The sequence below is a fragment of the Eptesicus fuscus genome, chromosome 7 (assembly GCF_027574615.1).
Source record: "Eptesicus fuscus isolate TK198812 chromosome 7, DD_ASM_mEF_20220401, whole genome shotgun sequence".
NCBI classification, from domain to species: Eukaryota; Metazoa; Chordata; class Mammalia; order Chiroptera; family Vespertilionidae; genus Eptesicus; species Eptesicus fuscus.
In genome coordinates, this window is record NC_072479.1 from 95,570,858 (window position 1) to 95,585,574 (window position 14,717).

A 14,717-nucleotide genomic window follows, 5' to 3' on the forward strand; every position below is an offset into this window, starting at 1 on the left:
CATGTAGAACACTGGCAGAGACTGGCTGGCTCCTCAGCAAACCGATTTCTTCTTCATCTTGGATACATGGCTTGACTTCCTTCCTCAGCATCTCTTCAAGTTAGATGCAGCTGTAAGACTGTCAATCTAGCCCAGTGGTCGGCAAACTGTGGCTCGAAAGCCACATGCGGCTCTTTGGCCCCTTGAGCTTTTAGCAAAGGCCAGCTTAGGAGTACCCTGATTAAGTTAATAACAATATACCTACCTATATAGTTTAAGTTTAAAAAATTTGGCTCTCAAAAGAAATTTCAATCGTTGTACTGTTGATATTTGGCTCTGTTGACTAATGAGTTTGCCGACCACTGAGCTAGATCCTGTGGTCGGCAAACTCAGTCAACAGAGCCAAATATCAACAGTACAACGATTGAAATTTCTTTTGAGAGCCAAATTTTTTAAACTTAAACTTCTTCTAACGCCACTTCTTCAAAATAGACTCGCCCAGGCCGTGGTATTTTGTGGAAGAGCCACACTCAAGGGGCCAAAGAGCCGCATGTGGCTTGCGAGCCGCAGTTTGCCAACCACGGATCTAGCCAATGAATCTGAGCAGAAGGGATCTGCATTCCAGTCTTGGCCCTTGAAAAACTTCCCTCACACAATTCTCTATGCTCTTTTGCCCTTCTGGGCTGTCTGGAATGGAGATGACCCCCCCCTTGGAGATAGCAGACCCCCTGTGTCCCTGAATAAATCAATCCCTAATCCTCATGTTCCAGCTTTCCCCCTAATTCCTATGCCAACCTGAAACTGCCTTGGATGATTTATGTGAGTGAAAAATAAATCCGCATATACATTTTGGGGTTGACTTCTTATTGTAGCTAATACAAAAAAAAAAAAAGAAGAAGAAGAAATAAACTTCCATCTCCACTAGTTGGAGTACTGATGGTACCACATACAAAAATGCTTCGCTTTTCCAAGGCAGGAGAAATAGTGCGGACATTCCATGCTCACCTTGATGGTCTCTGCCACCTTCATCTCTTCGGCTGTAAGTTCTACCACTGATGTCTCACCCGCTGAAAAGTAGTGAGAGGCAGGAATCATTTTTCCATCTTCAAACTGTAGATTTCTCACCATCAGCTACAAAATAGCAACAAAATAAGGAGAAGAGTTGAGGGTTCGGGCAATTCAAAAGTGAGGCTGGTAGAAGAAGGAATCATATATTTAAGGAGTAGATTATTTGGCAAATGCAAACATATGGATGAAGACGACTTACCATTATGTGTAAAGGGACTGAAATAGTATTTTAACAATGGCAGCAGAAAGAAGACAGTTAAATCTAGGAATAGATACATCCCAAAATGGATAATAAGCCCCTGAAAAATTGACATTTGATGTGGGTATTTGAACTAAAATCTACTATAACTACCGCCACTGCCATCATCTGAACACTTACTCCAACATGCACATGTATGTATGTATATGCTTAGTATGCATATGCTGAAGTATCTTATTTAATCTCATAACTCCAGATGAAGGCAGGTGCCATTATTAGCTCTATTTTATGGATGGGGAAATGAGGTTACTGAGGGTAAGTAATTTGCCCAATGCCACACAGCTAATAAGTAACAGAGCTGGGGTAACAACTCAGAACTAGCTGGACCCTGAAGACTGCAATATTAATAACTGATCTATCCTGCAAGCTGGCAGAGAATATCTGTCACGTGGCAAATTCCCTTTTGCTTTCTTCATGGGGAAGCTGCCCACGAGCCCACTGAAGCCAGAGCCCACACTCCCAAGCACAGGGAGTGTGGGTGGGCACCTGCCTGGTGAGGCAGAGGCAACGAGCATCTAAAAGAGGACCACATCCATCTCATTTGATCCTCCCAGACTCTGGCAGTGGGAAGGCAGACAGATGGGATTACTCTCTCTGTTTCATAAATGGGGAAACTGAGATGGAGAGGAGAGAAGCATCCTTCCCAAGACCAGTAGATGGCAGAGCAGGGATTCATATCCCATTTTCTGACTAAATTCCATGCTCTTTCTACTCATTGCAAAGCTGACTGTTCAGGTTCTTGGGGCCATTCTGGAAGCCTTGTTCTCATCCAGGCACATCGAGGTGTGAAAAACAGAGAAAAATGGGCACAGGTATCTTGAGCCTCCCACATCCCACTGCAAGGTCAGATTACCTTGAGAAAGATATTCCCTTAATAGCTTGGGGTATAGAAGGAAACAAAAAAAAGAGTTGGGGGTCGTATTTTACAGGTGACCATATTGAACACTCACTGCTTTTCCATCGTTACCAAAAAGAACAAGTCCATGTTTGGTAACAAGGCCAGGCTTCTTGGCACCTTTCATTTCCAGTGGTTCTCCAGGCGGCACGGAGCTATTCAGTAGTGAAGAGCCATAGAACGTGACCATCTAATAAAGAGATCAAACCCAGAGTGTGACGTGGGGAAGATGCACCTCTGAACGGGTGTGTGCAAACAGTACTCTGCAAAAGTGCTGGAATTATCACTCATGATAAGATCAGACACCCCAATGTGAGAGACTGTCTCAAGCATCTGTAGAAATGACATAGAGCAAGAGATAGTCTGCAACTATATGATTGAAGAGTTTTAAAAATGTCCCACATCCAGAAAACATGAGTATGCATTTATCATTTATTTGCATTGATGCAAATGTGAATGAGATGAAAAACTCTCACAGACTTTGCAGGCTGGAGGTAGGGTTTTTGAGGGGAATGGAGGTGTTGGGGGGAGGGGTGTATTCCAATGTATTGTGGTTATTGATGGGAAGTATAGGGTGCTTTGTGGGTGAGTTCATGGAAATAGGACTGGATCTAGACTGTAACCAAGAGAACTCGTTATTAACTGATTTTTTATTATAATTCTACTAGAGGCCGGGTGCACAAAATTCGTGCACAGGGTGGGGGGGGGGTGGTCCCCTCAGCCCAGCCTGTACCCTCTCCAATCCAGGACCCCTTGGGGGATGTCTGACTGCCGGTTTAGGCCCAATCCCCAGCAGTCGGACAATCCTCTCACAATCCTGGACCGCTGGCTCCTAATCGCTCACCTGCCTGCCTGCCTGGTCACCCCTAACTGCACCCCCCCTGCTGGCCTGGTTGCCCCTAACTGTTCCCTGCTGCCGGCCAGGTCACCCCCAACTGTCCCCTCCCTGCCGGCCTGGTCGCTAACTGCCCCCCTCTGCTGGCCTGGTCGCCCCCAACTGCCCTCCACCGCTGGCCTAGTCACCCCTCACTGCCCCCCCTGCCATCCTGGTCACCTCCAACTGACCTCCCCTGCCGGCCTGGTCACCCCTCATGGGCCCCCCCTCTCCCCCCTGCTGGCTTGGTTGCCACATGCAGCCTGCTTGTTCAGTCGTTTTGTTGTCCCTCACTAACCCCCCTGCTGGCCTGGTTGTAGGCAGCCATCTTGTGAGGGCGTGAGGGTTAATTTGCATATTACCTCTTTATTATATAGGATTACTATCCTCTGTCATTTATTGAGGACAATAAAGTTAACATTTGCTGAATACTTTTGGCAGGGACCAAGCACTTAAATGAATTAACATGTGTTAACTCATTTAATCTTCACATAACCCATAACCTATAAAGAAGGCACTATTATTCCATTTTACAATAAGGAAACCAAGGCACTCAAAGGTTAAGTAACCTGCCCCAGGTTACATAGCAAATAGTGCAGAGCCAGAATTTTAACTGAAACATTCCAGCTCCAGATCCCACACTCACTGCACTAAACTTCCTCCCTTGGTCCTTCATTGATCCCACATATTTTTATTTTTTATTATTTTTTAATATATATTTTTATTGATTTCAGAGAGGAAGGGAGAGGAAGAAAGAGATAGAAACATCAATGATGAGAGAATCATTGATCGGCTGTCTCCTACTGGAGATCGAGCCGGCAACCCAGGCATGTGCCCTGACGGGAATTGAACCGTGACCTTCTGGTTCATAGCTCGATGCTCAACCACTGAGCTGCACCAGCCGGGCATGATCCCACATATTTTTATTGGCACCTCATATGCACTAAGAACCCTGCTTCAGTGCTGAGATTATCAAGACAACAACTTGAAGCCCTTACCCCTAAAAGGTTCATAGTCCAGTGGAGGAGAAGGGATAGGTAAATAAAGAGACACAATATACACTGTGCTGTGTCAGGTAGGCAGGGTATTGTTGGAACAGAGAGGATGGACCCTCAACCTCACCAGGCTGGACGTGTGAGCAGGACAGGAAACTTCTTTGAAGAGGTGAAACCTGAGAACCTGAGTTGAGATTCCCCCATTGAGAAGGCCCTTCCTGCTCTGGTTCCGCCCACCTCCCTGCCTCATCTCTCCCCTTGCCTCTCACCTGGGGCTCCGGCTTCATTGTGAGTTTGGGGTAATACATTCTCCTGTCCCTGGGTCTTCACCTCCTTTTCTTATTCTCTACCTGTGACCTTTTCTCAACGTGCAATCAAATAAGTCAGCTTTTCCAGGAAGCCTTTCCTAACACACCTGAATCTGGGCCTCAGGGACGTATAGCCCTTGTCTTACTGCGTTACGGGTGTTTATTCACGTCTCTGCCTTTTCCATAAAACTGCGGGCTCCGTGAGAGCAGGGGCTGTGCCTACTGTCTGCTCCACAGCAAATGCTCTCTGTGGGCTGAGTAAAGAAGCGGGTGTTTCCTTCAGCAGGTCACATATCCCTAGATCTCAGACCCTCCCCATGACCAAGGGAAGACCAGAGGAAGCCTAGACTTATGGGTCATACCTCTTACGATGGTAACATGAAAAAAAAAAGTGGTCCCTACTCCATGCGTCTTTGGGACCTGTCAGCTGTGGCCGTCTCCCTTCCTAGCCATGGAAGAGCATTTTCTTGTTTATGGCAAAGCTGTCACCATTTAATTGGTATCAGATTCTGACTTGCACAAGTAACATTCTTCACTTTTAAAACCCTGGAGGGTGCTGGGTTATTGCGCAAAGGGCAGTATGTTTCTGCGAAGTTGAACTAATTATTGCAATGGGTGATGGAAAACATAAGGGATCAAGAAATCCAGTGACATGGGTGAAGTCTCCTTTAGCTTCCTGCAGTGCACAGGACAAACATGATTTCTAGTCAACAGGTCCAGGATTGAGTGGGAAATGATGTTATGGGACAAAATAATATTCTGGAAACTGTAGGAAAAGTATTTTCAATAAAGGCCTTGTTAGCATAAGAAACATTCAAACCTGTTTAAAAAAAAAAAGTGGTCCCTAGAACATACCTGTCCATTTATCTCTGTCCAAGCGCCAGGGACTTTATCATGGCCTCGGATCCAGTTATGTAAAACTTCAGCAGACTGATCCCAAGAAATCTAGGAAAGCACAAAGCACAGGCTGAACCTCTTGATGTGGACAGTGTCAAAGGCAACGGAAACATTTCTGTCCCTCAGAAGTAGAGGTAGGAGTGGTTGGGCTGGCTGGCTTGGAGATCTGCCTTTGGGCCAAAAAAAATAGTACACTGGGAACCACTCAAAGGTTGAGGGCCATATAAATGGTTGAGTTGCGTTGGTATAAATACCTCAGCATTTTCCTTTTTCTGGATACCTTCATATGTTGCCCCTTCTTCTGGCTGGGGAATCCGAGGAGCTTTTCCATCGGCTATGAGTTGAACAGCTTCCACCTAAAGCCAGAAACGTTACCTGTGTTACAGCCCAATGGGCAACAACAGCATGATCTGTTTAGCTGAAGTTTCTGCTCTACAGAATGACTGCTTATAAATCTGTCCAGAGAGTCAGACTATGACAATAACTAGCATTTCTTCAGATCTGTCTATGTGCCAGGCAGTGTGGTAGTTGCTTCATGTGAAATACCCCTTGCAACTTCACACCCATCCTGCGAGGTGGATACTATTATTCCTGTCTCACAGATGAGGAAACGGAGTCTTAGAAAAAGTTAAGCAGCTAGCTCAAGATTGCAGAGATGGCCTGTAGGTGTCAGAAGAAAGATCTGCATCCAAGTCTATCTACTGCCAATATCAAGTCTGAACTTCCTTCTTTAAACAAATTTCAACCTCCCCTGGGTGATTCAATGGAAATTTCAGGTATATTATTGTAAAATAAGTCATGATGGGTTATTTCTTCTCATCATGATGATTCCAGACAGCGATACATTGCTATATGTAAGTAATTCAACTTGCTTTCTAGCTTAGGACACCTGGAAGTTTAAAAAGTTAACATCTACCCGTGAGTTTGATTGCATTTGGGATGTGTCCTACATTCTCCTCCATGTTGTATTTATATTTATGTTTGTCTTGAGTGGAGAGCTTCTCTCCCCTACTGGGAGGCCTATGTGAGCTCAAGTTCTCAGGTTTCTCTCTAAGCACTCAGAGCTGCTGACCAACCTCCCCAAGAGCATATGGAGCAAACCACCCGGGAACAAGGACAAGTTTACAGCTCATTCATTCTACCCACTTCTAGCTATAATATCACCTGGGCTTGGGTACAGGAGCCAGATTTGAAAAAATGCCACTGAACACATGTAATACCATTTTGATTGTATTATGTAATTATTATTTTTGAGCACCTATCGTATGCCAGGTGCTTTACACAAATGCCATTTAATTTTCACAACAACTATCCATCAGGTAGTAATATCTAGATTCTATAGATAAGGAAACCAAGGCTAAAGAATCTAAGTGACCTGCCCATTGTCATACAATAAATTAGTGACAGAATGAGAACTTTGGTATCAATAAATCATTAAGTGATACAAACAGAATACTGCTCTCCTCCCTCTGAAATCAAAGGCTGATGCTTTATGTCATCTTACTGTCCATCTCTGTGTTGCTACTTCTACCATATCAAACTCTGGAAAATATTAAATAACAGTAAAAGTATCTTTCAATACTTTTACAGGCTAACATAGTTTTACTTTGTGGGGTACATGTTCTGAGCACATCTGAACAAATAGAGCAACACCAAATTTCACCCCATTATATAGACTGATTTCAGATACTTTTACAGGAAGTCCAAATTACATAGCAAAATTTCTTAAGATTCTCTGTACTTCTTTACAATTAGTGTTATAAGCAGTGTTGGAGATTCAAGTATTTGGCAAAATAATTGAAACAGTTTGATTGCTAGTTCATCCATTTGATCATTGCACTCAGAAAAGCAAATCAGCTTCATTGACTAGAAATTTTAAAGTTCAGATATCCACCCTAAATACACTATCCTACTGGTAAATGTAAAATTTAATTTTATTTGGATTTACATTTTTAGTAAAAATTCCTAAAAAGAAAAATATCTTCAAAACTTTGAAGGTTTACTAAATTCTTCTTGATGGCATAAATGTACTGACCATGGCTTTGATTCCTTCAGGAAAAAGAAATCTATTATATAGTGCATCCACTGTATCATTGGGCTCAACATCACATGACCTCTGAAGAAGGATGGGTCCTGTGTCTAAACCATCATCAGCCCAGAATACAGAAAATCCAGCTTTCTTATCTCCCATAATCAGAGTCCTGTGAAAATAAAGAGTCTCAACTTAAAAGTTTGGTCAACTGTATCATAAAATGATGAATTAGTGATAGTAAAGCACAAGGTAGTTACAATGGAGAGTTGATGGTGAATGAAGCTACTGTGAGATTTTTTAAAAAAAATAATTTTTGATTGATTTCAGAGAGGAAGGGAGAGGGAGAGAGAGATAGAAACATCAATGATGAGAGAGAATTCATTGATCGGCTGCCTCCTGTACACTCCACACTGGGGATGATCGAGCCCGCAACCTGGGCATGTGCCCTGATCGGAAATTGAACCATGACCTCCTGGTTCCTAGGTCAATGCTCAACCACTAAGCCACACCACTGGGCTGTAAGCTATTAACAGCAGAGCTGGGAAATATCACCACTTATAAAAAGCAATATTTAATGGCACTGCTATTTAATGGCACTGCTATTTTAAAGTTCAGATATCCACCCTAAATACACTATCCTACTGGTAAATGTAAAATTTAATTTTATTTGGATTTACATTTTCAGTAAAAATTCTTGTTAACACATACTAATGACTTACAGTCTACTGAAAAAGGCATTAGAGTCCATCATAACTACCACCCACTGACTACCTGGTGTCGGCTTTCTACAGCAGCATCAAGTAATTTTACCCACCAGGGTCAATTCTTACATCATACTTGACCCTGTATTAGTCAGAATAAGATAATAGAAGATAAAACTAAGACTGCTTAGTGCAATGTGAAGAGGAGAACTGATTGTTAATTTAAGTTGTGCAATTCAGGAAAAAGCATCATTTAGAGCTAGAAGTCTGCATAAATTCTAGTAAAAGATGGTTGATTAATTCAACTAGTATTTGTATTTTGGGCTCTATAAAGCTTAGCCTAAGAGAAAATGCCATCCCTACGGGAGTTTATAATACATATGAACTGGGCATGTGGACAAATAAAATCGTATCAGAGAGCAGACTAATATAGACTGAGCATGAAGTGGTAGATCAGCCATGTCCACGATAGAAATAATTTTTACTTCTCTGAGCAATTAATCAAGCCAGACCTAAATAAATCAACCAATCAACCAATCACTCTTTTCAGAAATGTTGTGGCTTTATGTTACCAAGATCCTTGAAAATATTCATATACTTTGACTCAATGATTCTGCGTGTAGAAGCAACGTGAAATGAAAAAAAAAAACACACAAGTTTAAGTACCCAGATATGTGTTACAGTACTATTTAAAGAGCAAAAAGAAATCAATTTATATAATCAGATTTTAAATACAATGAAATGTTCACAGTTAAACTAAATATAGATTTTCTGTCTATTCAGTAACCTGACACTGAGAGATGTCTGGGAGATGTGCAGGGAAAGGAAAGAAGGTACAGAAAGTGAGCAAGGCCCACAACATGATGTACCTATGGTATTGGGTACCTACAGTGTACCAGGCATTGTTCTTGATTCCGGGTAGTACAGCAATAAAATAGTTAGATCATAGTCCCTCCCTCAAAAAGCTTAAAGTTGAGTGGGGGAAGACAGGCAATGAAGATAATTTCAGGTAATTCAGCATTTCCTGAAATGTACTTGAGATGTTCTACGCAAAAGAAAAAAAAAAAGCTCTATGATCAAATAAGTTTGGGAACACTGTGTATTCAGATTCCCTCCGGGAGATTATGATGCTAATGTTACAAGTTCTAACAAGTCCTGCGATAAGGAAATCCAGCATAACCAAGCTTGTCTGATAGTAGAACCTTTGTTTAAACCTAGCTGAAGCCCATTCTTGTAACCTGGTTACAGACCACTTTTGGGAAATGCTGTTTTGTCTTATGCAGTACCTCTAACTCTCAGGGGAGTTCATGCAACAGTAGCAATCATACAGGACCTCACAATTGTTCAAACATACCTAATTCCTTGATCACCTAGGTCAGTGGTTGGCAAACTCATTAGTCAACAGAGCCAAATGTCAACAGTACAATGATTGAAATTTCTTTTGAGAGCCGAAAACCGACTTCTGCGCATGGGCCACGAAGTTTTAATCGCACTGTACGTGTGCGCCTGCACGTGGTATTTTGTGGAAGAGCCATACTCAAGGGGCCAAAGAGCCGCATGTGGCTCGTGAACCACAGTTTGCCGACCACTGACCTAGGTAAAAAACAGAAAGATTGTGGGCAATAGGAATAGGCCCATCTTCTCTGTTATTAAAAACATCTCACCACCCAGGCCAGCGTGGCTCAGTGGTTGAGCATCAACCCATGAACCAGGAGGTCATGGTTTGATTCCCGGTCAGGGCACATGTCCAGGTTGTGGGTTCGATGCCCAGTGTGGGGCGTGCAAGAGGCAGCTGATCAATGATTCTCTCATCATTGATGTTTTCGTTTCTCTCTCTCCCTGTCCCTTCCTCTCTGAAATCGATTAAAAATAAAAAGAATAAAAATAAAATAAAACATCTCACCAGTTGATAGCAGAGGCTCCTCTATGCCTGGGAAGGATGGACGGGTGGTAAATGATGGAGCCGTGCTTTGGGCTGTCAATTACATCCATGGGGATGAACTGTGTGCAGAACGGAAGCACATTTAGCTCGGCCCCCACGGATCTGTAGGCCTCTGCCACCTCCTCTATGGTCTTGCCCTTGACTCTCCATCTAGGGAACTTGAACACAGGGGTCCCATCTTTCTCTGCAGCCAAAGCTGAGCATGAAAGAGAAGATTGTTTTCATTAAAAATAACTTTAGTCGCAATTTCATACTGCTGTGGAGTTACACATTGTAATTTTATAGCTTTGTGAAACATTTACAAATAAAACATAGCGGAAGAACAATTTAGATTCTGGCCAGGATTTGACCTGCTACAATTTTACCATGAACCATTCATTTTTCTAATGTGATTTTTATCTATCTAGTTAATGCAAATGTTTAAACTCAAACGTTTGTGGCTAGATACCATTTTGAGATTTTTAACTGAGGCCTTTTCTTTTATGGATCAAAATTTGTACTTCCCTTACTGATCCCGCCATTTAAGGAACACTTGCTTGGTGTTTTTTTTTTTTAATATTTGGAGCCAGGTGCCAATACATCACCACCCAAATTAGACATACTCAGTCTCTGGCGCAGTTGGAAAACCTCAAATTTCTTCCCATGCAGGTTTGTTGAGGGGAGTCCCTTTAATCACAGGGCAAACTGTAAACCAGGGCACTTCTCCCTGCCAAACAGGCAGATCCCAAAAGATAAAGGGAGAAAGGAGCTGAGCTGAACTTGTCTAGTTCCTTCACCCAAGTTCACCAATCAGATAAGTTAGGGGAGGAGAGGCCAAGACTGAAGAACACATGCTCCCTGTAGGGTTCGGCCATCCTGGAGCAGATCCTAGGCTCTGTCCTGGAAAGTGTCCCTTCTTGCCCAGACAGTGTGGCTCAGTGGTTGGGAGTCCACCCATGAACCAGGAGGTCACGCTTGATTCCCAGTCAGGGCACAGGCCCAGGTTGCAGACTCGGTCCCTAGCAGGGGTTGTGCAGGAGGCAGCTGATCAATGATTCTCTCTTCCTCTCTCCCTTCCTCTCTCTGAAATCAATTTAAAAAACATATTTAAAAAAATATAAAATAAAAGGAATGATTCCATCCTACCTCTGTGAGAAATGGACTGGCCCTCAAAGTGCAGACAGCACAAGCATGTTTTTCCATAATAAAATCTCATTTCTACTACTATATACCCTAAAATATTAAGTACATTTCTTTTCCATTGATAACTCAATGTAACTACATTTTAGGCTTTTTACCTATATGTTTTTTTGGTTCCCTTTCCTTCTCGTCACCCAATCATCAATATTCATCGATTCCAGATGGGATCCCTATGCCACCAAGCCTCAGTTCCAAAGCCTAGTGAGTCTTGAAGGCCATCAAGGTGATGCCTCGATCGATGCATTTGGAAGAATTTGAGAGACCAGTATAGTGACGTTCATAAACTGTAAGTGTCCATAAAATGTTCAAAAGCTGTGAACAACTAAAATGTCAGATACTATATAAAGTGATGAACAAAAAGATAGATACAGAGACAGTAAAGCATCAAACAGACTTTCAAATTACAGGGGGAAAGTTAGGGAGAGGTGGGGGAGATATGAAATCAAACGAAGGACTTATATGCATGCATATAAGCATAAACAATGGACGCAAAACTCTGGGGGGTGAGGGCATGTATGGGTGTGGGGTGGGGGGGTAATGGTAAGATATGTACACATATAATACCTCAATAAAAAATAAAATTAAATAAATAAATAAATAAATAAATAAATAAAATGTCAGATAATAGGAACATAGATACATGGTAAAAAAATGCTAAATTGGGAGAAAATTGTGAAAGGTCACATGCTTGCAGTTCTTCTGAAGTTCATGTACATGGCAGAACTGCTAGTTGACCTCCTTCATCCTTTATGAGTGAGTGGATTCCTATAATTTAGCTGAACACATAGCCACACTGAATAAAATCTGTATTGCTCAGCCTGTCCCGCAAATAGATTTGACCTGTAAGTAAACTCCAGCCAATGGGACACAAGTAGGAATTAATCATGTGCCTCTTCTGGATTATGCCCTTAATGAAAAACTTGCCCTCTAGTTCTCTTTGTCTTGCTGCTTGCTGGATGCAGACTGGATAGTCAGGGCGGAAGAAGCTACCTGGACCATGGGATGGAAGTCCATGGCAAAACAACAGAAAGAGCCTGCATTGTGATAAACGCAGAACTGCCAAACAGTTCAGGTGGCCAACCCAGACTTGAGAAACGGATTTTGGTCTTAATTTAAGCTAATGTTATTTGGGGTCCTTCTGATACAACAGAAAATCTGATATCCTAAATCGAAGTCTTCCCAAATATCCCCACACAGAGCTAGTGAAAATAGATAGTCCCAGAAACAGGAATCATTCAAAAAGAAGCAGTTGGAGCCAGGCATACAAAAATGCATGAGGCAGGTTCCCTCAGAATTCCCCAGGTTGAGGAAACCTTTTTCTGAAACAAGGAAAATTTCTAAATCAGTGATTAAATTCATGTGCAAATGGGTTCTTGGCCCAACTTTTCTTTTAGTTTGACTCTTGAAAAATAACATTAAAAGATAATATTTTTAAAAGCAATAACAAGAATTAGGAAAAACCCCAGAGCTGCTTCTTCCAAGAAAAAATAAAATTTTAGTGTTATTGGCCTATTATTTTCCAACCAACATGTTGCATCATACCAGTGATTCATGAAGTCCCAAGTCATAAGCCGAGATTTCTAGGCACTAGTCCTATTCTTGACCTGTATTATTTGTAGACTGTTTCTGTCTCTGTGTCTTACACCCTTCCTTCTTCTTCTTCTTCTTTTTTTTTAATCCTCACCTGAGGATATTTTTTCCATTGCTTTCTGGAAAGAGTAGGAGAGAAAGAGAGAGAGAGAGAGAGAGAAAGAGAGAGAGAGAGAGAGAGAGAAAGAGAGAGAAAGGGAGAGAGAGAGGAACATTGACAGGAAAGAGACACATTGATTGGTTGCCGGGAACCCAGCCTGCAACCTGAGATCCTTTGGTGCGTGGGCGGAGGCTCTAACCACTTAGCAACACCAGCCAGGGCCTTGCACCCTTTCTTGACCTAACCATAGCATGTAAATCAGAAACACATTGCAGCCCTAGCCAGTTTGGCTCAGTAGATAGAATGTCGGCCTGTGGACCAAAGGGTCCTGGGTTTGATTCCAGTCAAGGGCCTGGTCAGGGTGCGCGCAGGAAGCAACCAATCTGTGTTTCTCTCACATCGATGCTTCCCTCTCTCTTCCGCTCTCTCTAAAAAATATATCAATGGAAAATCCTCGGGTGAGGATTAACAACAACAACAAAGAAACACACTGCAGGTTTGTTCTGAGGATGGCTATCTTCTTTATCTACCTTAATCACCATGCAGCCCCAGCTATAATTTGTTCTGAGATAAATGCCTTCTTTATGATCCCACAACAGTATCTATGGTTGGGTGTGGTCTTCCCTGTATTCCTTTTGGCATCTCTGCATCAAGTATTATTCTTTGAAAAGTCACAAGTGTAACTCAGAAAAAATATATGCCTGGAAATTCCTCTGATGGACCTGATGATTACCATGGAGATACGTGGAGAAATTCACTACAACAGGTGCCTGCTCCTTTGTCTTGGGACCCACAGAGAAGGGAGAATTTTTGACTCTATGTCCACCATATCAATAGACTTGGCCAGTCAAGGCTTTCAATAGGTCCCGTGGAAGCCGCAGAGCCCAGAAGGGAGGCATGCAATCTGGGTCCCCTGGGCCTGTGGCAAGTAAGTGCAAGTACAGAAATGCTAATGAGAGATGACGGCTCTGAGTGGGCCCCAGGCTGAATAGTTATAAGTCCAGTTCCGAGTCCTTGATCCAGTTGTTCCAAGATACACTCACCCAGTGGGTCAGCTTTTCCATCCTTGTCTGGAACTGTGAACACCCCCACCACTCGGTGGCCCTCTTTGCAGAGGTGGCTGTAGACTTCTTGTCCAAAGAGGCTCTGACCAATAAGGGCCAACTTCAGCTGGTTTTTGAAATAAACCTGTGAAATAATTCAGTGATGACAGATATTAGCATGGACAGAAGACGTGTGGGTAATATTCTTTTTTCAATCATTCAAGATGACTTGAGGAAACAAAAGGCTCAAAGATCTAGTAAATAAATGTTTTACTGATGTGCACTGAATCTAGACTGAGGTCCAAACCTAGTGTTACCCACCCCTTACTAGCTGTGTGGCCTTAAGCAAGTAACTAACTTCTGTTTGCTTTTTTTCCTCATCTGTAAAATGGGAATACTAATGTCACCAACATGATACAATTTTGAAGTACGTGACTTTAATATGCAATAGGCTTAGGACAGTGTCTGACACCAAGTGCTATTTAAGTAAAAGCTTTAATAATGTTTTAAAGCTTTCACTACTTATATGCTTTTTAAAACTGTTTTATGTGTATGTTTGTTTTTTCATAAAGCCCAGAATTCCAAAATCCTTGGTAAGTGGACCCAATTCATTTGTTCTTAAAACCTGGATTGATCTAATGGAAGATTCTTAAGAAAAAAATTAAATTAAAAAAATATATATATTGATTTCAGAGAGGAAGGGAGAGGGAGAGAGAGAGAGAAACATCAATGAAGAGAGAGAATCATTGATTGCTGCTTCCTGCATGCCCCACACTGGGGATGGAGCCTGTAACCCAGGCATGTGCCCTGACTGGAATCGAACCGTGACCTCCTGGTTCATAGGTCACCTTTTTA

General features: G+C 42.3%; 1 protein-coding gene and 1 non-coding gene across 3 annotated transcripts in view; one reads left to right on the plus strand and one right to left on the minus strand.

Moving 5' to 3' along the window:
- ALDH1L2 (aldehyde dehydrogenase 1 family member L2) overlaps positions 1-14,717 on the minus strand; it is a 45,531-nt gene that overhangs the window by 25,808 nt on the left and 5,006 nt on the right. For both annotated transcript variants that reach the window (XM_054719433.1, XM_054719432.1), the window contains exons 2-8: positions 13,863-14,007; positions 9,912-10,146; positions 7,311-7,476; positions 5,530-5,631; positions 5,234-5,323; positions 2,257-2,391; positions 985-1,110 (exon numbers count right to left, since the gene is read on the minus strand). In XM_054719433.1, the coding sequence (XP_054575408.1) occupies positions 985-1,110; positions 2,257-2,391; positions 5,234-5,323; positions 5,530-5,631; positions 7,311-7,476; positions 9,912-10,146; positions 13,863-14,007 (999 nt within the window). The remainder of the gene's footprint in view (positions 1-984; positions 1,111-2,256; positions 2,392-5,233; positions 5,324-5,529; positions 5,632-7,310; positions 7,477-9,911; positions 10,147-13,862; positions 14,008-14,717) is intronic.
- LOC114232717 (small nucleolar RNA SNORA24) lies at positions 4,780-4,909 on the plus strand. Its single transcript, XR_003618807.2, has one exon. It is a non-coding gene; the product is annotated as a small nucleolar RNA SNORA24 (small nucleolar RNA).